The sequence below is a fragment of the Patella vulgata genome, chromosome 7, assembly GCF_932274485.2.
Source record: "Patella vulgata chromosome 7, xgPatVulg1.2, whole genome shotgun sequence".
Lineage (NCBI taxonomy): Eukaryota > Metazoa > Mollusca > Gastropoda > Patellidae > Patella > Patella vulgata.
In genome coordinates, this window is record NC_065885.2 from 48,908,962 (window position 1) to 48,934,583 (window position 25,622).

Below are 25,622 nucleotides of genomic sequence, written 5' to 3' on the forward strand. Positions count from 1 at the left end.
GCACCTGCTGCTCACCTGAATGTCGACCGAGGGGAGGTTTTTCTCCCTCTCCTTTAAACTGAACATCGCTCTCCTTTACAAAGTCGGGGGGGGGGGGGGAGGGTTATCAGGAATGACCACCTAACATGCAGTTATTGATCTTCAGAACCAATTCCCAATTTCCCATACACTCAACTAATCACTCTCCTTAATCAGATCACTCTCCTTAATTTCTAAATGAAAATCACTCTTCTTATCGAAAATGAGAGAAGTTTTTTAAGGGAGCGATTTTTTAATTTGTTGATTGAACATACATTATGCAAGAGGTAATTCTGCCTATTGCAGGTCTTTCTTTAGGCCTGAAATGTTTTCTAAAGTATTAATTAGACATTAATTAACTGATCCTGGCCTTAATCAACTCTCGATGGTATCAGATTTCTCTGGTATTAAATAGATTAGAATGGTTCAGCGATACTTTGATTTAATCAAATATGGAGGACCGAGACTTAGCTTCGATCAAACCTTCAAAGGCTAATATCTTCGCATGCAATAGAGTAATTTGAATGAAATTTTCAAATTATTCATTTTACATCATCTACTTTCGAACTATTATAGCACGAATGGCTAGTTCTTTATCTAAATCTTACATAATGTATCTTTAAGGGGAGTCTTTTTCAGCTCTCCTCTAAAATACAAACAATAACGACTGTGAATCTGTATTAATTCAAAAACAAATGTTTTAAAAATTTGCATGAAAGCTGTACTATCTTACTAACGCTACAAAAAGCGTAAAGGCTTGTTTAGTAGAGACTAAGGTGTGGTATGCTTCTTAATTTCTGCCTAATTTTACGTTAGTACATCTAAATATAAATATGACTTCAAACAATGGTATTCAAGATCAATACCCAAAGTTTTCGCATTCAGTACAGCAATTGGGCCATTGCTGCAGGAATGCTATTATACTGAATTTGATTCCCCATTATGATCCATGGTTAATTATTGGTCTGTTGTCAATGTTATGTCACACAGATCATGTACAGGATCAAAGTAATGTATGCCTACTGATATTCGTTCATTGTACATTAGGGGTGGCCAAACCTTTTCATTCTGTGGAAACTTTTCTTTCGGTAATTCGTGTTCATGCTAGAAGCCTACTTCTATTATACTGGTAATATTAAAAGTCATCCTTATTTGTTAAAGTAGCTAAGTCTCTAACTCTATATCATCCAAAGTCTTACACGTTGAAAACACGAATTATTTGTCAATTCAAATCAACATTGATGTTGTTATCTTACCGGGAACAGTCAGGCTTCTGATATCCAATATTTAAGACAAAATAAATATTTTACCATTGGTACACGAATCGTGTACCATAGTGCGTTGTTTCATCATCATTTGTAACAAGTGACCAGAAAGAGCGAGGTTAGACATATTCCACAACTCATGTCATGCGGCAACGCCGTAGAAATTTCTATTCGGTTGAGACTCATGCCGTATTTCGCTGGACATAACTGATTTGAAATTAGAGTCAAAACGGAAACAAATGAATGTAAATCAGTTCATATACAATCAGATTACATTATTAGCGATTTAGCTCCTTTAAGTTTAAAGATGGTCCCTGGTTCAATTAACACTAACAATAGCACATAACCATGTGTTATTTTACTTTGCCTATTCTGTTCTGAACATCAAATTTTTAAAATATTATTGTTGACAATTTTTTTTTTTTTTTTCAAATTTAACCCAATTGATTTTAGTGTGATTAGAGCGACATGAACAACTAAAGTATTGCTAAGATGAAAGACAGGTATGTTCATAAAGCACAAATCTTTGAGGCTGTGGACCACTCTTACTCTACCATTAACATGTAAACTCAAACTTCTAAACACCTGTCTTAATACAGTTGAAGTGTGATACAAATAATAATTAGGAAATGAAAACACATCTTAAACAAAATGAATACTGATTTATTAAATGTAAGCTTAAGAAAATTATACAACATAAGTAAATAATAACATGTAATTAATATTTATAAAATTGAGAATAACTTTCGGGTAATAATGGAGCAATGGTGGAGTCTGCCAAACTGGGGTTTAATGTCCTACTGTTCTGCTAATGAAGACGTGCATACACCATGCAGTGTACTATTTTGGGAAATTTTGTCAGGACAGTGGTGCACTCTTATATCGAATTCCATCTGCCGCAGGATCTTTTACGTGCACGCCAATCTTTACACAGGACCTCGGTTTTTGCACCACTGACAAGGGGAAACCACGCCGGAAATCCCAATTAACTTTCTTGGTCAACACCGGCAGTGAACCCGCGAACTCCAGGCTAGCAAGTCAGCATTTTACTTACTTAGTCACTGTGGCTCCTCCTGAATAAACGATAAGTAGTGTTGAGTTTAAGACTTTGCAAACACAATCAAATGCAAATGTAATTGGCACTATAATTTTTTTTAAAACCATACAGTGACATTTTATTGTTATATTTTGTCTGCATTCAACCTACTTTAAAATGCAATAATATTTTCTCAAAGTTTACAACATTTTAATGAAATCGACAAGTTATATTACAAATATGTATGAGCTCACTTCAAAATGTTTATTCATAATAGGTTTGACAGAGTTATAATCATGTAATTATAAAAAGAGATCAAAGAATAAAGAATATAAATATAAATTTAGTAGAAAGAGTATAATACTAATCACATTATATACAAGTATAATAAACCAGCAGAAGTTTCAGCAGATTAAAAGATTCTTTGCAAAAAATGCCTACAAGGGGAGATAACTTCAGTCCCTATTGTAAAATAGACTGCGCATTCCATAAAATGAACAAGGACCGATCTTGGTCATATATTAATTTAAATTTAACAACTTTCTTCATCTCACTAATGTTAACGTAACATTATGATAGTTAGCGCTCTGTTGCTAACTTCTTTTAAACAATTTAGACAAACAGATGAAATGAGTGACAAAATAATACCACATATCTTGCTCCGTTCACAGACCAGTAAATCTCTTTTTCTTCAAAAATGCAAAGCGGAATCCATGAAACGTACTTTTCATTATTCTGCATGTCTTTTATGGAACAATCTGCCTTTTGATATAAAGATGTGTAAAAATGTTGAACATTTTAAGATTGAACTGAAAACTCATTTATTTTGCACACTGAAGGAACCATAATATTCAACTGATGACATACTTATTATTTTTAACTTGCGACTGCATTCTATTTTATTTTCTGTGTAATTATAGTGTTCTTCCTATATCCTACTTGTATAATGTATACGTTTTGTAGTTTGGGAGTGACTTATCAAACTTCCCACTTTAAAATACTATTGCATTTCTAATGATTTTAAATTTATCCTGATATTACATGTATATATGTCTTTGTAGCTTAGGAGGGACCTATGGAAGATTAGTTTTTTGGGTTTTTTTGCAAACTAAATATGTTGCCTCATTAAATAAAGTTTTTATTATTATTATTATTATTATTATTAAAATGTCGGTCTCTTAAGACCATGGGTCTGATTACACCATATTTTACAATAGCAGTATCAGTGTAGAAATAATCATTTAATTAATTCAATAATTTGTAAAAGCCATTATGATTAGCACCATTTCATATTCAGAAATGTTAATATTTCAAATAATTTTTATCGACATCAAGATATAAATGTACACTATAACATGTAAAACTAATTATGAATACACAGGATATTCTGGAGACCATCAAAAGATCTGCTGAGTATTAATTGAATTTAAATGAATAACATTGTTATGACTATCATATTTTACCAAAACAGTGAGGAACAGAAGTAGGAAAATTCATATACACCTATATGAAAGTATGGAGGATAAATTGGGACTTTATTCTTAGATTTTACATACACAAAACATGTCATTTTTCAACTCAAATCTATTCACCTATACTAACTTGTTACAACTCTTTATAATAAGAGAGTGTATGATGAAACATCTCAACTGAAAGATATCATGGTATTAAAATATGATCACATATTTTTAACTTTAAGAAATATGTGAACAATCTGGCGTGTTGAGACTTACAGAACTGAATATTTAAATCTGGTGATATGGTTCTATTTGCGAAATCCAATAAAAACTAGAATTAATATAATATATGTGGGTTTATTAAATGATTAAAATTAAAGCTAAAGCTATATAATAGAATATAATATAATATCGTATCGTAATATTAATTAAATAATAACATACAAAAGCAAATTAAATTAGCAAAATATATTTATATCATTTCCTTGTCATGTTTTTAAAATCATTATATTTGGTCAAATTTGAAATTGTTCAGGAAGAAAAGGGACTTTGTTTATGGGTCATCTTGGCAATTATTTAAGCTTTTTGAACCATGATTAGATCTTAAATGTTAAAATTCTATAGATTAAACATTTATGCTAGCTTACTATTTCTCTCTGCTAAACATGCCAAAGGCATCCTGTGAGTGCCATAGGGGCAAGTAACACAAGGGGGGTTTTGGGGGATCTCCCCAATAAAATTGTGAAAATTTAAGTCAATTACCTGGCATTTGAGGTCATAGCTGAGAGCAAATTCTTATGAACGCAAGGATCAGAAATTGGACAGAATCTAGACATCTGCCTGTCAATTCTGCCTGTTTTGTGATAGTATAAGACTGCAGCTGAGTGAAAGAATGATGTCATACCATGCCCTGAAACAATTTTATATATCGACGCATAATATTTAAAATACTGAGCACTAATTTTTTGGGACTGGGCTGAGGGTTACTGCAGATTCAAAATGTCATCTCCAAGTTTTCCCATTCAAAACTGCGAATCAACCAATGTGGTTAAGAATAATTCCAAGAGCATCGCTAACGCTGCAATATACGTCCACATTCCAGCTTTGATTGATATGGTACTTTTTAAAATGAAGAGAATGAAATATGAGATGGCTGTAATATGACAATTATACTGCTCCAGGAAGTCGGGGCATGTACCAAAATAAATAGTTGCTGTCTTTCAGTATAAGGGATAAATATGCAAAGTTCCAAGATGATCCATTCAGAATTGCAGCCTATAGATGATAAATACAAAAATCGGATGTGGCTCTGCCCCTGGTGGTTGAATATGGAACAATATAAATAGGGTATAAGGAATAAGTATACCAAGTTCCAAGATAATCCATTCAGTATTGTGGCCTTCGCCCCTGGGGGTCAGGGCATTCACCAAAATCCATAATTGACGTCCTTAGGTTATAAGGAATACATATGCCAAGTACCAAGTTGATCCATTCAGAATTGCGGCCTGTAAACGATAAACACAAAAATATGGGCGTGGCTCTTCCCCTGGTGGTTGGGACATGCAGTTGTCATGCTTAGGGTATAAGAAATAGGTATGCAAAGTTTCAAAAGGATCTGTTAAGAATTGTGGCCTGTAGGCGAAACACAAACATTGGGCGTGGCTCTGTCCCTGGGGGTCGAGCAAGCACCAAAAATAATAGAGGTCAGCCTTAGGGTATAAGGAATAAGTATAAAACAGTTTTAAAGATGACTGATTAAGCATTGCAAGCTGTAAGTGACACAATAACACACAAAAAGAAAATGGGCGTGCCTCTGCCCCTGGGGATTGGGCATTCACCAAAAAATATAGGGATGTTCCTTAGGATAGAAGGAATAAGTATGCAAAGTTTCAAGGTAATATGTTAAGAAATTTGGTCTGTAGATGACAAACAAATAAATACAAGAAATGGGCGTGGCTCTGCCACTGGGGGACAGGCATGCACCAAAAACAATAGGGGTCATCCTTAGGGTATAAGGAATTCATACGCAATTTTTTCAAGACGATCGATTAATAATTGTGGCCTGTAGGCGATAAACAGACACACAAAAAGAAAATGGGCGTGGCTCTGCCCCTGGGAGTTGGGCGTGCACCCCAAACGATAGGGCTGTTCCTTAGGGTACAAAGAATAAGTATGCAAAGTTTCAAGATGATACGTTAAGAAATGCAGCCTGTCGATGCCAAAAAAATACAAAATATTGGCGTTGCTCTGCCACTGGGGGTCGGGCATGCACCAAAAACAATAGGGATCATCCTTAAGGTATATGGAATAAGTATGTAAAGTTTCAAGACGATAAGTCAAGCATTGCGCCCTGTAGGCAACATACAGACACCCAAAAAGAAAATGGGCGTGGCTCTGCGAGAGAGAGAGAGAAATGGGGTTTAACTCCACTCAACACAAACTAGGTCATTTCGGGACTAACATATGGTTTTTTGATTTTATTTCAATTATTCGCTTGCGCATAGGGGTCTTTAGCAGTGGGAGGAAACCGGAGGACCCAGAAAAAACCCACGAGGTTGGACAGGCGACCCTACTCCTTGTCACGTACAACCGGGGATTCGAAACCACGCCAGTCGACTCAATGACAGACTTTATGATACAGCGCGCGCACACTAACCATTCAGCCATCCAACCCCCCTCCCTTGGGGTTGGGCATGTACCAAAAACAATAGTGACGATCCTTAGGGTATAAGGAATAAATATGCAAAGTTTGAAGTGGATTCGATAAGAAATGCGACCTGTAGACGACAAAGAAAGAAATACAAAAAAAGGGTGTGGCTCTGCCCATGGGGGTTGGGCAATGGGCATGCACCAAAAAAAATAGGGAACATCCTTAGGGTATAAGGAGTAAGTATGTAAAGTTTCAAGACAATCAGTTAAGAATTGCGGTCTGTAGGCGACACACACGCGCACTCACCCACACAGGGGAGACGGCAATATACGTCCACATTATGAATGTGGACGTATAGTATAATAAAGTACAAAAACCTTCACATGTAATGCAGAATGTCATATTTCTCAAGATAAATAAATATAAAAATATTTCTATAAAAAAAAACAGCGGCTGCCAGACAGGATAAGTCCACATTTTGCAAGAGATGGATAGAGAACAAACTAAACAAAAAGTGATTTTTTCGTAAAATCAAGGGCCATAATTCAGGAAGTTATGGTACGATATGCACGCATACATACAAGAACCAAGATCTTTGGGTTATAAAGATATATTTCAAGTTTCATCAAAATCGGATCAACATTGTGACTTCTAGAGGGTCGACAAACTTGATATATTTACACTATTTGCGTACGAGGGGTGGCCATTTTGTCCGGCAGTTTTGGTCCGATTTTCACGAAATTCTAACTTAGCCATTATTAGGGTGTAACGGTGAAATATTCAAATGTTTTTTTCAATCGGATAAAAATTGTGACCTCAAGAGGGAACACAAACTAAAAACGCGATTTTTCGTATAATCAAGGGCCATAATTCAGGAAGTTATGATTCGATATGTGCAAATATTGAAAGGAACCAAGATCATTGGGTTATAAACATGCATTTTAAGTTTCATCAAAATCAGATGAACATTGTGACCTCTAGAGTGTTCAGAAGCTAAAAATGTGATTTTTCTTACAATCAGGGGCCATAATCCATGAAGTTATCGTCCGATATATGCCAATATCGAAAGGAACCGAGATCTTTGAGAGACAGACCTATATTTTAAGTTTCATCGTAATCGGATAAAAATTGTGACCTGTTGAGTGTTCACAAACAAATTGTTGACGGATGGACAAACAGGGGCGACGGCATAATACGTCCACATGAAAATGTGGGTGTATAAAAATGTACAAAAAGCACTTTCAACCAACCTGTGATCCACATTTATTAGGCTAAACATTCATGGCTGAGATACGGAGTGGAAGTGAATAATTTATAATTCTATACAGTACAGATATCTCGGAAATAGAATCACCTTTAAATTCCATAGATACTTTTGATTTGCTTGTAAGACACAAATTTGATTTTTTCATGGAAAAATTGGGAAATATTTTAAGTTTATATTGGTCTCTCTCAAACAAACATAGTAATAATAAACTGCCAGGTTTTTTCCCCCTAAAAATCAGTCATGGAGTATATCCTGTTTTGGGGAAGAGGTCTTGGATTCATACCAGAATAATGTGTCTATTTCTAATGAAATGCGTATATAATTCCTGATGATTTATTGCAAACATAATGAAAGTTACACATTAAAAATCAATTTCTTAAAGAGTCTAGATTGTATACTACTGGTACACTATTAATAACATTAAATTTAACATTTCTAAGACAATACTAAAGTAACATGTAAAAATTATAATACTTTATAAAATAAATTGTGGTTGTTAGACTTCTGATGATGATCCACCAATGGCTCCCCCTGTAGCCCCAGACATTAATTTATCTGTTTCATCATAATGACATTCAGCACTTGTATCAACATTAACATAAGTACTTTCAATATTTCGTTTCTGTGGACCTGTTTTGTGTTCTAGTTTTTGTATCATATTACTAATTTCATTCACAAGATCACTAAAAGCAGGTCGATCTTGTGGATTTGCATTCCAACATTGTCTCATGATCTCAAACCTGAAATAAAGTTAAAGACAGGAATTCTTTTTTTTATTTGTGCAAGTGTAAGATTGAGTCTACAGTAAATATGATAATTTTATTTTATTGTGCTAATGATTTAGTAATTATTAGAAGCAAGCCCAGATCTCTCAGGATATACTTTGATAAAGGTCGGTTTAAGTAAGAAAATCAAACACCAACGTGTGGAAAAAATAGCCCAATTACCAAGTCTTAAATTTTCAAACCAAAACCATTTGGAAATGATCACTACATTTTCTTAACAGGGCCATACATTTAAGAAATTTTACTGTTCAATTGTATAGGTGTCTTGCAATTTACAAACATGACAATCAGTTGCCACCTTAATTTTTGCAAAAATATAGCTATGATAATCAAGGCACTTCTATAATGTGCAATTTGGGGACTTGTTATAGTCTGGAAGTGGTAGAAGGGTGAAAGAATCCCTGTTACAGTACAAGTAAGTCTAGATCTCAGTGTTACAGTCGGGGAAGAGCAGGTAAAAATCCTGGTAAATAATCTAAATAAATTAATCTCTGTGTAACAAACTTGACAAGACTGTATAAAGTAAAGTGATTTAATCCAGGACACATTTTGAGCTATAGTTGATGAACGACTGTAGCCAGAAACCTGTTTTGGATTAAAACGTACTTTACTTATTCAGATTTGTCAAGTTTGTTGCTCAGGGATTAATTTATTACTCTATTTCCAATCTAAATGATATAATACTAATATTATTTTCAGTCTCACTTCCTTGTGAACTCTTGGTCATGAATTGTGATGAAACTGTCTTTGAATTATCAATAGGTTCATAAATATAACAATAAATGTTACTTACAAAGGATCAGGACAGTATTGGGGTTGAGCCATTCTTCTTCCAGCCTTTAAATAACGTATAACATCCCAGTTATCTACCTCGGGATACGGATTAACTCCCCTTGTCATCAACTCCCATAAAACTACACCAAACGACCACTATAATAAAATACAAAATAGTTAACTTATTGTAATTAAGTATAATCATATTGACATGCCCCTGTGCAGTCTATCTTGAATAATATCGCTTTTTTCTGGTCATTATGTCTAGTATGTTTATCTTTCAAATGCTTTAAATGGGATGTATTTAAGGCAGTCCTACAGAAAATGAGTAGTCAGTCACACAATCAATTAGGAGTGTGCATGTATTAATTCGAGTATATAATAAAACCACCATTATTTTACTAACAACCGGTGCTTTTAACATTTTTAGGCATGGTATGATTTCAATTATATTTAATCAAATGTATAGAAAATAATATATGATTTAATTTTCAAGCATAAACTCTCAAGTACGATATGCCTTTAATAATAATAATATCAATGGAAAAATTGTACTAATTTAATTCTAGTAGCCAAGGTTATAATTAATATTACAACAAGACTGCTAATTCTGAATCTTTATTAAGACAATAAATCCTGTTTGTCATTGATTTGTATTTAATACCAGCGGCTGCCAGGCAGGATACGCCCACATTTTCGAGAGATGGGTAGAGAACAAGCTAAAAAGAAAGTGATTTTTCCTACAATCAAGGGCCATAATTCAGGAAATTACAATTCGATATGCGCAAATATCGAAAGGAACTGAGATCTTTGGGTTATAAACTTACATTTCAAGTTTCAACAAAATCGGATAAAAATTGTGACCTCCATTGGATCCACAACATTGATCTATCTATCTATATATATATTTGTGACTGTCGTTTGTCTGTCTGTCTGTCTGTTCGGGGTTGGCGGCTACACTAGGTCTGCCCCGAGTCTGAAATTTGGGGTATAGGGGTAGCTCGGACCGGGGAGTAACATAGGCCAGGTGGCGTTACTCTACCACTTCCGGTTTCGGAGTTATGACCCCCGAGCGAAGTCCGTCTGTTCGGGGTTGGCGGCTACATCTGCCCCGAGTCTGAAATTTGGGGTATAGGGGTAGCTTGGACCGGGAGTAACATAGGCCAGGTGGCGTTAGTCTACAACTTCCGGTTTCGGAGTTATGACCCCTGAGCGAAGTCTGTTCGGGGTTGGCGGATACACTAGGTCTGCCCCTAGTCTGAAATTTGGGGTATAGGGGTAGCTCAGACCGGGAGTAATATAGGCCAGGTGGCGTTAGTCTACCACTTCCGGTTTCGGAGTTATGACCCCCGAGCGAAGCCGGTCTGTTTGGGGTTGGCGGCTACACTAGGTCTGCCCCGAGTCTGAAATTTGGGGTATAGGGGTAGCTCGGACCGGGGAGTAACATAGGCCAGGTGGCGTTAGTCTACCACTTCCGGTTTCGGAGTTATGACCCCCGAGCGAAGCCGGGTATCCTGCTAGTATACCATATTTTTACACTATTTGAGAACGAAGGGCGGCCATTTTGTCTGTCAATTTTGGGCTAATTTTCACAAAATTCGCACTCAGCCGTCCTGAGGCTGTAACGGTGATATAATAATACGGTTTTTAAAATCGGATAAAAATTATGACCTCTATAGGGTCCACAAGCTAAAAATGCGATTTTTCGTACAATCAGGGGTCATAATTCAGGAAGTTACCGTCCGATATGCACGAACATCGAAAGGAACCAAGATCTTTGGGTTATAAACTTATATTTCAAGTTTCAATAAAATCAGATTAAAATTGTGACCTCCATAGGGTCCACAACCTTGATATACCATTTTTACGCTATTTGAGAACGAAGGGCGGCCATTTTGTCTGTCAGTTTTGGGCTGATTTTCACGAAATTCGAACTCAGCCTTCCTTAGGGTGTAACGGTGATATAATGATACGTTTTTTTTAAATCGGATAAAAATTATGACCTCTATAGGGTCCACAAGCTAAAAACGCGATTTTTCGTACAATCAGGGGCCATAATTCAGGAAGTTACGATCCGATATGCGCGAATATCGAAAGGAATCGAGATCTGTGGGTTATAAACTTACATTTCAAGTTTCAACAAAATCGGATAAAAATTGTGACCTCTATAGAGTCCACAAGCTAAAAATGTGATTTTTCGTACAAATAGGGGCCATAATCCATGAAGTTTTGATCCGATACATGCCAATATCGAAAGCAGCCAAGATCTTTTGGAGATAAACCTATATATCAAGTTTTGTCAAAATCGGATAAGAATTGTGACCTGTAGAGTGTCTACAAACAATTGTGGACGGACGGACAGGGGCGACGACAATATACGTCCACATGAAAATGTGAGCATATAATAAAATTATTTAACTCACCACATCTGATTTAGCACTGTACGTTCCTTTTTCCAAACTTTCCATTGCCATCCATTTTACTGGTAATTTCATTTTTTTATTGTCTGAACTGTAATAATCTTTTTCATAGATATCTCTTGCTAAACCAAAATCAGCCACCTTTGCTCGGAAATCTTGATCCAACCTTCGTAATGATAAGTTAAATCAAATAAAATAGACTACAAAAAGTTTATAGACAATGTTATAATCTTATACCAAGAAAACTAAGAGACCTTCAGAATTTTTGAGACACACGTGATCATACAGTCTATAGGAGAAATCACTCAAAATTATAATACAGGTTAGAGAATTTATCAATCTATTCAAATTGTATATCCACATTATATAGTAGTTCTCCATGTTGGCAATAAAAAATTTACTGAGCCATAGACGATATTTAGAAGTTTAAATCTAAATTGAATAGGAATTATGGTTAGTACTATAAAAAATATTTTAGTTTAATGTTTATATTTGTTTTGTTTTTTTGTGATACATTCATTGGCTTCTGAAATTAAGCCATCGCAAGCACGTCACTAAATTCGGCAATGCAACTTTAAATCTATTTTATGTTTCCAAGACAAGTCTAAAACCAGCGGTTGCCAGGCAAGATACACCAATATTTTGCAAGAGATGGATAGAGAACAAGCTAAAAAAAAAAAAAACCTGTGATTTTTCTACAATCAGGGACCATAATCCAGGAAGTTATGGTCTGAAATGTGCAAATATTGAAAGGAACCGAGATCTTTGGGATATAAACATAAGTTTCATCAAAATCGGACAAAAATTGTGACCTTTAGAGGGTCCACAACCTTCGTATTAATACTTTTACACAATATGCGCAAGGAGCAGCCATTTTGTGGGGCAGTTTCGTTTTGATTTTCCCCAAAATTTGAACTCAACCTTCATTATGGTGTAACGGTCATATATTTAACGGTTTTTAAAATCGGATAAAAAGTGTAACCTCTAGAGATTCCACAAGCTAAAAATGTGATTTCAGTAAGTTATGGTCAGATATGTGCGAATATCCAGAGGAACTGAAATCTTTGGGATATAAACATATATTTTAAGTTTCATCAAAATCAGACAAAAATTGTGACCTCTAGCGGGTCCACCACCTTTGCAATATATACCTTTACACAATTTGCGTTCAGGGAACGGCCATTTCGTCAGGCAGTTTTGGTTCGATTTTTATGAAATTGGAATTCAATCACCATCAGGTGTAACGATGATATATCCAAACGATTTTTAAAATCGGATAAAAATTGTGACCTCTAGTGGTTCCACAAGCTAAAATCGCAATTTTTTTCTTACAATCTGGGGACATAATCCAGGAATTTACGGTTCGATATGCGCAGATATCAAAAGAAACCGAGATCTTTGGGATATAAACACATGTTTTGAGTTTCATCAAAATCAGATAAAAATTGTTATCTCTAGAGGGTCCACAACCTTGATATTACATACTTTAACACTATTTGCATATAGGGAGTGACCATTTTGTCTGGCAGTTTCGGTCCGATTTTCACGAAATTCAATTTTGACCATCATTATGGTGTAACTCTGACAGATTCAAACGTTTTTTTTAAATCAGATAAAAATTGTGACCTCTAGAAGAACCACACGCTAAAAACGTGATTTTTTTGAACCGATATGAGTCAATAACGAAATTAACCGAGATAATTGGTTATAAACATATATTTCAAGTTTCATCAAAATTGGAAAAAAATTGACCTCTAGCAGAGTGTCCACAAGCTAAAAACGTGATTTTTCATACAATCAGGGACCATAATCCATGAAGATACGATCCGATACATGACAATATCAAAAGAAACCAAGATTTATCGGAGATAAACCTATATTTCATGTTTCGTCAAAATTGGATAAAAATTTTGACCTGTAGAGTGTCCACATGCAAATTGTGGACAGACAGGGGGGACGACAACATACATCCACATGAAAATGTGGGCGTATAACAATTAAAGGCCTTAAAGACTAGTATGTCATTTTGTAAACAAATACTTTTAGATAGGAAATTATGAAAGAAAAATTTATTTCTGTCATGAGTAAAAGATTTATTTATTTTATTTTTATACTCTTGGGGAAAACCATTAAAATAAACAATGGGTGTTATATTGTTAATAAACTTACATGCAGTTTCTGGCAGCTAAATCTCTATGAACAAACTTAAGGCCAGCTAAATATTCCATTCCCTTAGCTATATCTATACCGAACAGTATTAGATCTTTAATTGTGGGGTTCTGAAATAAAACACACCAATAACAAACCAAAAATAAAAATAAGCAAAACTTTAAAAAAAAGCAAATAAAACAAAATTATAAAAAATAAATAAACCCCAGTTAATTCTAGTAATAAAAATTAAAAGCAAATAAAACAAACAGCCAGACATTAAATACACTGTTACAAAGCTATATTTCTGTGAATACAAGTAAAATATGTAACCTTAATGTGCTGGTTAAATTCAACACAAGATCACGGAATATGTATAATGACTACCACCAGAACTTTGTATGGGGGCTTTTTATAATTTGGGGGAGTCAGGAGCAACATTGGCATGTACCAAAAGTGATTAATGTTTGTGCACTGGCAAAGATATTAATAGCATAACGCTTCTAATTAAACCCAGAATTATGTTTTAATAGTAGAGGAACATTTTTGACCAATCAGAATGATCACAATTCCGGTGATTGCACTTCTCTCTTGGTTTTTTGTTGATGCATGTCAGTAAAAATAAATAATTTCTGTGGGTGCAATAATTATGTATAAATATAGTTTGCCAGGCAATGAAAACTATGCCCACAGCAGCTAAGTTATCCAAGCAGTCCAATAGGTTGTTGATTGTTTACTCATTTGTACTAACTTGTAGGTAATGGGAGCGTTTACAAGACACTGATCAAGAGTAACAAGTAATTATCAGAAAATGAAATGAAATGGGGTTTAACGTCCTACTGTTCTGCTCCAAACTGAGCTGATAAAGACGGGCATACGCCATACAGTGTGCTATGAGGAAATTTTGCCCGGACAGTGGCACTACAGCCTACTCTTATATTGAATTCCAACTGTCAGGGGATTTTTTTTTACGTTTACACCAATGTGTACACGGGACCTCGGTTTTCCGTCCCATCCGAATGACTAGACAGCTGTCCTTGCTTGTTAGGCCCTCCGTCCTGCATCATTGACAAGGGGGAACCACGCTGGAAAATCCTCTGCCAATGCAGGGATCAAACACCCGACCTCCAGGCTAGCGAGCCAGCATCTTACCCACTTAGCCACAGTGACCTCTAGTAATTATCAGATCTAATTCAAGATTGATTGGCTTGTAGTTGTTCCTAGAGCCAACATGTACTGGTAATCAGTTCTGGATTACTGATATTTTAACTAGAGTAAACTCCTTATCTGTATTAATGATGTCTTAACAAAATTTGTATTCTTAATCTTATAAATTCTTACATTAGTTTCATCTCTGATGTAGCTGAGTAAATCACCGTGTTCCATAAGCGGTAGAATAACAAGAGGCATGGCATCTAATCCAAGACATATCCCAATTAATTCTAGAACATTCTCATGATGAAAATCTTTCATTAATAGAGCCTCTTGGAGAAAAGCATTTAGCTCTATTTCACGAGGATTACTCTCTGAAAAACAAATTGTTGGAAAGTATGTTTTCAATATCCATACATCAATTCAAGTATTTACACATTCCACATGGCCAATACTTTGAAAGTTAATTAGAGCAAATGTTTGACAATACATTGGTCAGATTTGAACTTGTGAAATCAAGGACAATATAAAAACTGGTACAACAGATTAATTTGTTTGTCTACGATATCACCTTAGGTGGAAGTGGACGTAAAACACCAGAAACGAACGAAAAAGATTAATTTGTCATGTGTGATCATACATATTTGAACCAACATCATCAAGTTTCTGTTAATTATAGAGTAAAAATGTAGCGTTTACTTACGATGTAAAGTTTTAACAGCAACCAATATATCTCCTTTTTGTTCAGACAATGTAAGAAACCCTTTATATACACAGCCAAAATTACCTACATAAAACACAATACAAATAATTCAAATACTGTACATATCAAAAACCATGTCCTGGATAGTCAATAAAATAGCAGAGAGATAACACAGGACTCTCACTACAACACCAGACTATTATTCTCACCTCATTGTTAAATCCATGCCATTTTTGGCCTATGACAGTTTTTCGAACATTTTGATGATCCTATCTTGATAATGACAAAGAGCTCAATGTGTCAAAAGCAACTGATAAAATATTATAGAAGGTAGTTGAGCATCTCATTTTCAATTTTATATCTACGCCAGGTTAAAGGCATCCATAGACTGTGACGTTATTTTCTTAATCGATTTCCCTAATTGTTCTTCTTATGCACTAATGGAAAATATAAGCAATTTTTTTTAAAATTCCTCTATCGAATAATTTTGAAATTTAAATTCAATTATCTTTTTAGTGTGTTTAATCTTATAAAGGCAATAATTTAAAAAGACATTAAGGGTTGAGTGAATACTAGTGCTGGGTATTGCCACGGCAGTCATGATACAATACATATTGTAATTCAAGTACTATGATACGATTCGTATCATGATTCATAACCAGGTCAATATTTATCAAGAAAACAACAAGATAAATGAATAATTGATATTTTTAGTCCTGCCAATGTCGAAGAAATTAAACTGTTTTATATCCCGACATTGATGTAGATCAAAACAATGACCAAAATCATTTAAGAGTGTTTGTGTGGATAATGTGTGACATAGATAATTAAGAGTGACAGGTTACTTACTGAAGCGACAAAAAAAAACATAATGCGAATAGTGGAGAGGTGAATCGCGATACATCAATTGAATGATATATTATGCCAACAATATATTGTGGTGCCAACAATATATCGTGCAGGCACTAGTCAATACTACATCCATAAGTGCTAGTTTTACCTTTGCCCAATATTTCAGTTTTAGTTAAATGTTCACTGTCTATAAGCAGATTTTCATTTGTTATTAAAGCTAACAGATCATCATCTATAAGGGTTGAAGGTGCAGCTGCAGCAATAGCATCTCTTTCTGTATAATCTGTAAACATAATATTTCTATATATGATTTTATGTTTAGTTTGTTAAAAGCAATGTTATAATGTAGCAAAGCGGAATTTTAATATGTTTATAGGTTTTATTATGTCAAGTAATATAGTGTATTGAGTGAGTGCACCTTTAAACTAACAAACTGACACTAATTTTAATTGCAACTGGTCTATAATAACATCTCTCCTTTAACTTGGCTTGTTAACCTGTACTGTTTTCTTAGAGCCCAAATCTTGGGGTGAGTACAATTCTACTCCCTTGGTTACAAGCAAGTTTTCTTTTTATCTGAACCTCACTTTAGACATCAGACATTAGATAGATTTCCAAGTGTAAGGACAATTTGATATCTTCAATCAAATTGTTTAACTTTATTTTCCAAATCTAGTTAGGTTATTTTTCAGAGAATTGTTCCAGTTATACTACTTCAGTATTACAGGTATGTGTGCTAATTCTCTTATTTTGGGTAATTGGGGTTTAGATGGAGCGGATGTAGGAATGATAGAAATTGTAATATTAAGCAACCATTTTATTTAAATAGATAGAAAATAACATGTAAAGATCATTAGTTTTTCATATATACATATATATAGTAGATTATAAGGTACCGTTTTGAAAGTATATTGTATGTATAATCAGAATAATGTTATTTTCCAGAATATAGTTATCTGAAGATTTTGTTCACCATCTTGATAGTCTTATTTAAAAAACCCTTCTTTGGGTATGTTATCAATTACTTATATTATATTTAGTATAAACTTAAGGCCTGTTTAATATGTTTAATTTAATTAGTGATGTATTTTAGTGTATAAATTATTGATATATTTCATTGAGTACCAATATGCATGCCTTACTATTATTTTATTGTACTCAACTGTTACTGTGATATGTATATTAATTTTAACGTATATATATTTCAGGGTTTTTAATAAAGGTTTAAAAACTAACCACCTTAGTTTTTATTGAGAATTTACACCCCCCCGGTTACATTTTGGCGCCCAACGTTCTGAAGACAAGGTACCTACAGACAGAGTTCCAGAGGCCTAAAGATTCGCGTTCGCGGGATACAGCTGCTGTTTCATCGGTGGATCTTTAGAGACATTATCAGTGTTAATCTCATACTTGTGTTTGTGAAATTCTTTTGGATTTGTTCGGTAGGCCTTTACTTTAATTTACTATATTAATTATTATTTAAAATACTGCAATTTTTGTTTTTCTATTTTCATAATCTAAAAGATTATATATTCATTATTTACATAGATTATTTCTGGTTAAAATTGGATTTGACCCACTGACATTTTTGTTGACTTCCTGTTTAGTATATAAGTCAGGTCACTGTGACCAGTAGGTCAAAGTCAACAACTTGGTATTTGGGCAAAGTTTGATTGTAACTATTCTTTATAGCAAATACACATATTAGAACTTCATATTCAGTATTAGGTTTTTCATTGATTAATTACTTCTTTTATTTTATATAGTTAACTTCTTCACAATTATATTTGTGAAATTATTTTTTTTCCTTTGACTTTTAATTTATTACATACTTGTTTATTATCCTACTTATGAAATATTGCATACATTTTCCACTTTTGCTTTTAAACTTAATTATCATAGAGTGAAAGGGTGTGTATTTGGGTTGGTTATATTAGGTGGGATCGCGAGCACACATACCTGAACTTAGGGTTTTATATAGGATTTGTTTATTTAGTTTTTTTTTCAGGACAGACTTACTTCACTTTTCTTTCAGTCTTTCATTCCATTTTTTTTTCAGTTTCTCCCTCAAATAACATTGTCCATTATTGTAACACACACATATTCAGCACTAACATATTTTGCATTCACAACCCTTGTATATGGTATAAATATTTGTATATATTTATAAATTGTTTTATGATTGTCACTGATTGGAACTTTGTTTAATTCGTCTTCAGTGATACCCCTGGTGTAGATTATTTATTTTTCAGGTTTTGATTTTGAAATTGTGTTTTGGGTTGATATCTGATTTGGTTTTGTGTACAGTATTTTTTTTTTTACTTCTATTTGATTTTATATTGAGTTTGATTTTGTTTGCGCTCTTGTTTTTGTATTGAGTTTTGGTTTTGAGTTTAAGTTTGTCGCTTGTTGGGATTTTGACTTAGACATTGACTTTACATTAGACTTGACATTACATTAGACTTGACTCTGACTTGTGACTTGAATTCAACTGTTTACTTGGACTTATTTAATTTTTATTGGGATTTTGGCCCTTTTCTTGGGTTGATGTTTTATTGTTTGACACTTGTACTGAATTGTGAAATTGATTATTTTCATTTTACGAGTTTTGGATTCAGGATTTGTTTTATCAACTTGTGATTTGGTGTTTGATTATTTTGGTCAAAAGTGTTGTTTTTATTTCAGCTGTGCAATGGCAGAATCATTTTCCCCTGAAGAAGCTGATAACTTGTTAAAAACTTTTCTAGCCATGGGTGTTAAACCTAAAGCTTCCAGTAAAGAAGACCTTGAGAAATGGATGAAAGATTATTTTACAACAAAGGAAGAACTTCATCCCTCACAAGAACATCTACCAGCATTAAGTCGAGATAAACCACGCGAAGACATTAAGATGCTGCCAGCTTTACCCAAGGTGTCATTTTTCTCTGGGGATCCAGCATCCAAGTCTGAAGTTTCTTTTGACGTTTGGAAGTTTGAAGTTGAGGAGTTGGTTCAGTCAAGTTACAACAAGGGACAGATTCGACAAGCCATCTTTAAGTCATTACGTGGTGAAGCAGGTAAGATAGTGATGAGGTTAGGACACAGGGTGGAGTTAGATCGTCTGTTAAAGAAGCTGAACAGTGTTTTTGGACGTGTTGAGGAGACACAAGATCTGTTAGCCGAGTTTTACTCTACGGTGCAGACTCCGAAGGAATCAGTTGCAGAATGGGGTTGCAGACTTGAAGATATTCTCCAGAAAGCTGTTGATCGTGGTGATGTTTCACAGGATGCTACCAACGACATGTTACGTACAAGATTTTGGAGTGGACTTACAGCCAGTATTAAACAGCAAACTGCGCATAAATACGATCGTATTAAAGATTATGAGGAATTGATGGTGGAAGTGAGAAAGATTGAATCTGAAGTTTATTTGTCATCATCGGAGAAAAAAAGACCATCTGCATCTCATCATATTAAAGCTGTAACAGAAGACAATTAAATGAAGAACTTAATAGCATCTTTAACACAGACTGTACAGGCACTTCAGAAAGATGTAAAAGATCTGAAGAATAATAGACCGGATCAGAGTAACAGTAGACAGGAACACGAGGAACCTACATGTTTTAGGTGCGGTCAAAAGGGACACATCCGTACAGGTTGTCGTGTTAGACTTAACAAGGATTTAAACTGCAAGAAGTCTTTGTCGAAGGGCAGACAATAGGCTTGGGAACTAAGAGCCCTGTTAGTTTATTAGGGAAGAGTAATGTAGCTCTAGTATTAATTGGTAATTTGGACTGTCAAGCATTGTTGGACAGTGGTTCCCAAGTATCAACGATTTGTGAATCGTTTTTTAGAGATAACCTTGAAGGGGTTTGTGAGCTGCAAGGATTAGATACTTTGGTGAATTTAGAAGATGCTGGAGGAAATAAACTTCCATACTTAGGTATGATCGGAATCGACATTGAAGTTCCTAGGATGACATCAGCTGCAATACCATGTATATTTTTAGTAGTACCAGATACATCATACCATCAGATCACACCAATACTGCTTGGTACTAACATTTTACAACATCTTTTGGATACAGTTATCAAGAAACATGGACTTAACTTTCATCGACAACTTCAAGTGGAAACTCCCTGGTTGCTAACATTTAAATGTCTTAAAGTTCAGCGAAATGTGTACAAACAAGATAAGTGCGTGGGTATTGTGAAGTGTGCTGAACGAAATTCTATATTGTTACACAGCAATAGATCTACAGTTATAGCAGGAGTGGTTACTGCTAAATCAAGTGTTCACTGTAAAGCGATGTGTCAACGTTCTACACAGTCCAAGATACCAGACACTGTTGAAATTTCACCTGTTCTTGTCGATTTTCATCCAGACAATAACGATCTTGTCTACATCAGAATTTCAAATCTATCCACTCATCCAGTTTCAATTCAACCACAGTCCATTATATGCGAACTACAACCAGTAACCATTGTAAACAGTATCAACAAGAGTAGTACATGTTCTTCTGTTCAAGTTGGAAGTGATTGCAGTATTTTGGATAAAATTCATCTTGGATCAGCACTTACCGTTAGTCAGTTAGAAGGTGTTAAGGATTTTATCAGTGAATGGTCACGCATTTTTTCTCACAGTGATACTGATATAGGCTGCACTCATATGGTTGAACATGCTATTAACCTAACAGATGAAGTACCATTCAAGCAAAAGAACAGAAGAATACCACCATCTATGTACAATGAAATAAGAGAGCACCTTAATGAATTGTTGACTGGAGGAATTATTCAGAAATCGCAGAGTCCTTGGGCATCAAATATTGTTATAGTGCGGAAAAAAGACAACTCCATTCGACTATGTGTTGATTATCGACAGCTGAATCAACGTACCATCAAAGATGCTTACGCACTTCCCAGAATTGAAGAAATGCTAGATAATATGGTTGGAGCTAAATATTTTTCAGTCCTTGATATGAAAAGTGGATACCATCAGATTGCGATGAAAGAGTCGGACAAGGCAAAGACAGCATTTACAGTAGGTCCTCTTGGGTTTTATGAGTATACATACATGGCCTTCGGATTGACCAACTCACCAGCCACCTACCAAAGACTGATGGAGGAGTGTTTAGGAGAGCTAAACTATAAGATCTGCATGATTTACCTTGACGACCTGATTATTTTTTCATCGACGTACGATGAACATCTGGAGCAACTGCAACTGGTATTTAAAAGACTTGAAGAATGTGGATTGAAGCTTGCGCCGAAGAAATGCCATTTTTACCAACAGGAAGTTAAATATTTGGGCCACATAGTTTCCGCAGAAGGCATAAAGACTGATCCAGCAAAGATTGAAAAGGTCAGGGACTGGAAAACACCAACAACCCCAGATGAGGTAAGGTCATTTTTAGGTTTTGTAGGTTACTACAGGAGATTTGTAAAGAACTTCTCTACAATTGCCAGACCTTTGAATTAGCTTTTAGTTGGACCAACTTCCAAGAAGAGGGGGAGGAAGACGTCAGATGACAAGTCAACACCAAAATGGAAATGGGGACCAGAACAAGATAGCTCTTTTGAAGAACTGAAGACATTGTTACAGTCACCACCTATTCTGGCTTACCCAGATTTTTCTAAGCCATTTTTGTTACACACAGATGCGAGTGGACGAGGATTAGGCGCTGTTCTGTACCAATTGCAAGATCATAAAGAACGAGTAATTGCATATGCCAGCAGAGGATTATCAAAATCAGAGAAAAATTTTCCTGCACACAAGTTGGAATTTTTGGCGTTGAAGTGGGCAGTGACTGATAAGTTCAAAGATTATCTCTACGGGAACACCTTTACCATCTATACAGATAATAATCCACTTACTTACGTTCTCACAACAGCAAAGCTTGATGCAACTGGTCACCGTTGGTTAGCGGATTTAGCGAACTACAACTTTAACATCAGGTACAACCAGGAAAACGGAACATCGATGCTGACTGCCTTTCAAGAATACCCAATCCACCGGAGGATACTTACAAGGAGATGAGTCCCGATGTTTTCAGAGCACTCAGTGAATTCCGAAATGATAATGGCTATGTGGAGTGTTTAGCGACTCAGATCATCCCAGGTGTTACTAACACACAGATGTTTCCTGCTCATGAAATAGACTGGATGAAGAAACAACTAGAAGATCCTATGATTGGACCCCTTCATCGAGCAGTGAAGAACAATGAAAGACCACAGTCCCCACCCAGCAATCGGGAAGAAGCCATCTTTCTTCGGGAATTCGACCACCTCACTCTGAAGTCAGATGTTTTGTACCGAAAATCTGTTGTAAGTGGACAAGAAGTTCTACAACTGGTGATTCCTTGTTTGGATAGAAAGGTAGCTCTGCAAGGTTGTCATGATGATGTTGGACATCTAGGAAGAGACAGGACGGTTTCTTTACTGAAGGAACGTGTGTATTGGCCAAGAATGACAGATGTAGAAGATCACATCAAGACTTGCCAACGTTGCATAATGAAGAAGTCTCCAACCAATACAAGAGTTCCATTAGTTAACATCCATATTAGTCATAACCGACCACTTCACCAGATACGCCCAAGCCATAGCTACCAAGAATATGACTGCAAAAGTAACAGCTAAAGCTTTGTTTGAAAATTTTATAGTTCACTACGGGTTTCCAAGACGTCTGCATAGTGATAAAGGAGGAAGTTTCGAGAATAAGATCATCGAAGAAATGTGTTTACTAACAGGAATGCGGAAATCCCGTACAACACCTTATCACCCTAGCGGCAACGGAATGTGCGAGAGATTTAACAGAACCCTTTTGAATATGCTTGGAACTCTTGAGAACATCGAAAAAACAGATTGGAAGACGCATTTACCATCTTTAGTGCACGCCTATAATTGTACCATCCATGAAACTACCGGTTATTCACCTTTCTTTCTGATGTTTGGGAGGAAGCCTCATCTTGCTGTGGATGTTTTGCTTGGTTTAGTTAATCAAGAGTCTGCAAACAGCTACAGCAAGTATGTCGCTGATCTCAAAGATAGTTTGGAGATGGCTTATCTCAAGGCTTCTTCTGAGATTAGTAAGGCCCAGTCACATCAAAAGAAAGTTTATGACCGGAAGGCAAGGAATTCAATCTTGGAAAAGGGAGATCGCGTGCTTGTGAAAAGACTGTTTTTCAAAGAAGGTAGACACAAGATATCTGACAAATGGGAAGATTGTGTCTATATTATAAAGGAACAGCCCAATCAGGATGTACCGGTGTATGTGCTGCAGCGGGAAAATGGAACTGGTACAACACGTACATTACACAGGAACCATCTTCTTCCCATAGGGACTGTACCTATAGAATTATCCCAGCCGCCACCAGTACCAAAACCTAGAAGGAAAGTAACATCTATTCCTGAAATAATTCCAGAGGAACCAGGTACCTCAAGTGATGATGATCTGGAGATTGTTATTGTGGAAGGGAATGATGTAATCGATTCCCCAGCTAGCTCCACAGTACCTCTCCGTGTTGAAGAAGAACTGGAATCTCTATCCAGCCCTTCATCTGAGGAACCAGATGTAGATGAGCCTGTACCAAGGAGATCCTCAAGGAATCGACAGCCACCAGCCCGTTATCAAGACTATGTATTAGCCCAGACTTCAACTTCTTCTGTTGTTCAGTGTCCAGCTACAGTCTTGGCGTTGCTGCTGTCGGATGATTTTATAGGTTTACCGTTTGAACAACGTAAAAGTCTAAGTAGTGTTTTAAAGTTGACTTTTGGTTTTTAGTGTTTTAATAGGATGTCGGGACGACATTTTCTTATTGGGAGGGAGTATGTAGCAAAGCGGAATTTTAATATGTTTATAGGTTTTATTATGTCAAGTAATATAGTGTATTGAGTGAGTGCACCTTTAAACTAACAAACTGACACTAATTTTAATTGCAACTGGTCTATAATAACATCTCTCCTTTAACTTGGCTTGTTAACCTGTACTGTTTTCTTAGAGCCCAAATCTTGGGGTGAGTACAATTCTACTCCCTTGGTTACAAGCAAGTTTTCTTTTTATCTGAACCTCACTTTAGACATCAGACATTAGATAGATTTCCAAGTGTAAGGACAATTTGATATCTTCAATCAAATTGTTTAACTTTATTTTCCAAATCTAGTTAGGTTATTTTTCAGAGAATTGTTCCAGTTATACTACTTCAGTATTACAGGTATGTGTGCTAATTCTCTTATTTTGGGTAATTGGGGTTTAGATGGAGCGGATGTAGGAATGATAGAAATTGTAATATTAAGCAACCATTTTATTTAAATAGATAGAAAATAACATGTAAAGATCATTAGTTTTTCATATATACATATATATAGTAGATTATAAGGTACCGTTTTGAAAGTATATTGTATGTATAATCAGAATAATGTTATTTTCCAGAATATAGTTATCTGAAGATTTTGTTCACCATCTTGATAGTCTTATTTAAAAAACCCTTCTTTGGGTATGTTATCAATTACTTATATTATATTTAGTATAAACTTAAGGCCTGTTTAATATGTTTAATTTAATTAGTGATGTATTTTAGTGTATAAATTATTGATATATTTCATTGAGTACCAATATGCATGCCTTACTATTATTTTATTGTACTCAACTGTTACTGTGATATGTATATTAATTTTAACGTATATATATTTCAGGGTTTTTAATAAAGGTTTAAAAACTAACCACCTTAGTTTTTATTGAGAATTTACACCCCCCCGGTTACAATAAGAAAGCCACATAACATGGAAATATGCCCACTGTCGCCACATAGCAACAATGTCTCAACAGCAGCTTAATTGGATGTTGACCAAATTTGATATTTCAGAAAAGGAACTGATAGTCGCTGAATGCTGAATATCCTCCTCTCATGACCAAAATGCTTCACACCAAATTTGAAAAATATCTGTCAAAAACTGTAGCCACTGGCCAACTACGCACTCCCAAACTATGTGTGGGCATATAAAAATGCATTCTGCAGTTCTTTATAAGAAGATTTATGAAAACTATCAATTTTTAGCCATTTGTGTGTCCCTATACAAACAATCCACATTCCAACAAAATGAGAAATAAAAAAAAAACTT

General features: G+C 35.2%; 2 protein-coding genes and 1 long non-coding RNA gene across 3 annotated transcripts in view; 1 reads left to right on the plus strand and 2 right to left on the minus strand.

The window, feature by feature from the left end:
* Nucleotides 1-1,930: 1,930 nt before the first annotated feature.
* The window catches only part of LOC126826696 (hepatocyte growth factor receptor), a 140,464-nt gene continuing 116,772 nt past the window's right edge, over nt 1,931-25,622 (minus strand). The window contains exon 21 of the transcript XR_008788800.1: nt 1,931-7,241. The gene's annotated coding sequence lies outside the window, so the exon portion shown is untranslated. The remainder of the gene's footprint in view (nt 7,242-25,622) is intronic.
* The window catches only part of LOC130010552 (hepatocyte growth factor receptor-like), a 54,702-nt gene continuing 38,347 nt past the window's right edge, over nt 9,268-25,622 (minus strand). The window contains exons 13-18 of the mRNA XM_056102412.1: nt 16,676-16,810; nt 15,676-15,759; nt 15,162-15,346; nt 13,842-13,951; nt 11,676-11,838; nt 9,268-9,408 (exon numbers count right to left, since the gene is read on the minus strand). Of these exons, the coding sequence (XP_055958387.1) occupies nt 9,268-9,408; nt 11,676-11,838; nt 13,842-13,951; nt 15,162-15,346; nt 15,676-15,759; nt 16,676-16,810 (818 nt within the window). The remainder of the gene's footprint in view (nt 9,409-11,675; nt 11,839-13,841; nt 13,952-15,161; nt 15,347-15,675; nt 15,760-16,675; nt 16,811-25,622) is intronic.
* Nucleotides 17,816-25,223, plus strand: LOC130013612 (uncharacterized). Its single transcript, XR_008788801.1, has 2 exons — nt 17,816-17,969; nt 24,934-25,223. It is a non-coding gene; the product is annotated as an uncharacterized LOC130013612 (long non-coding RNA).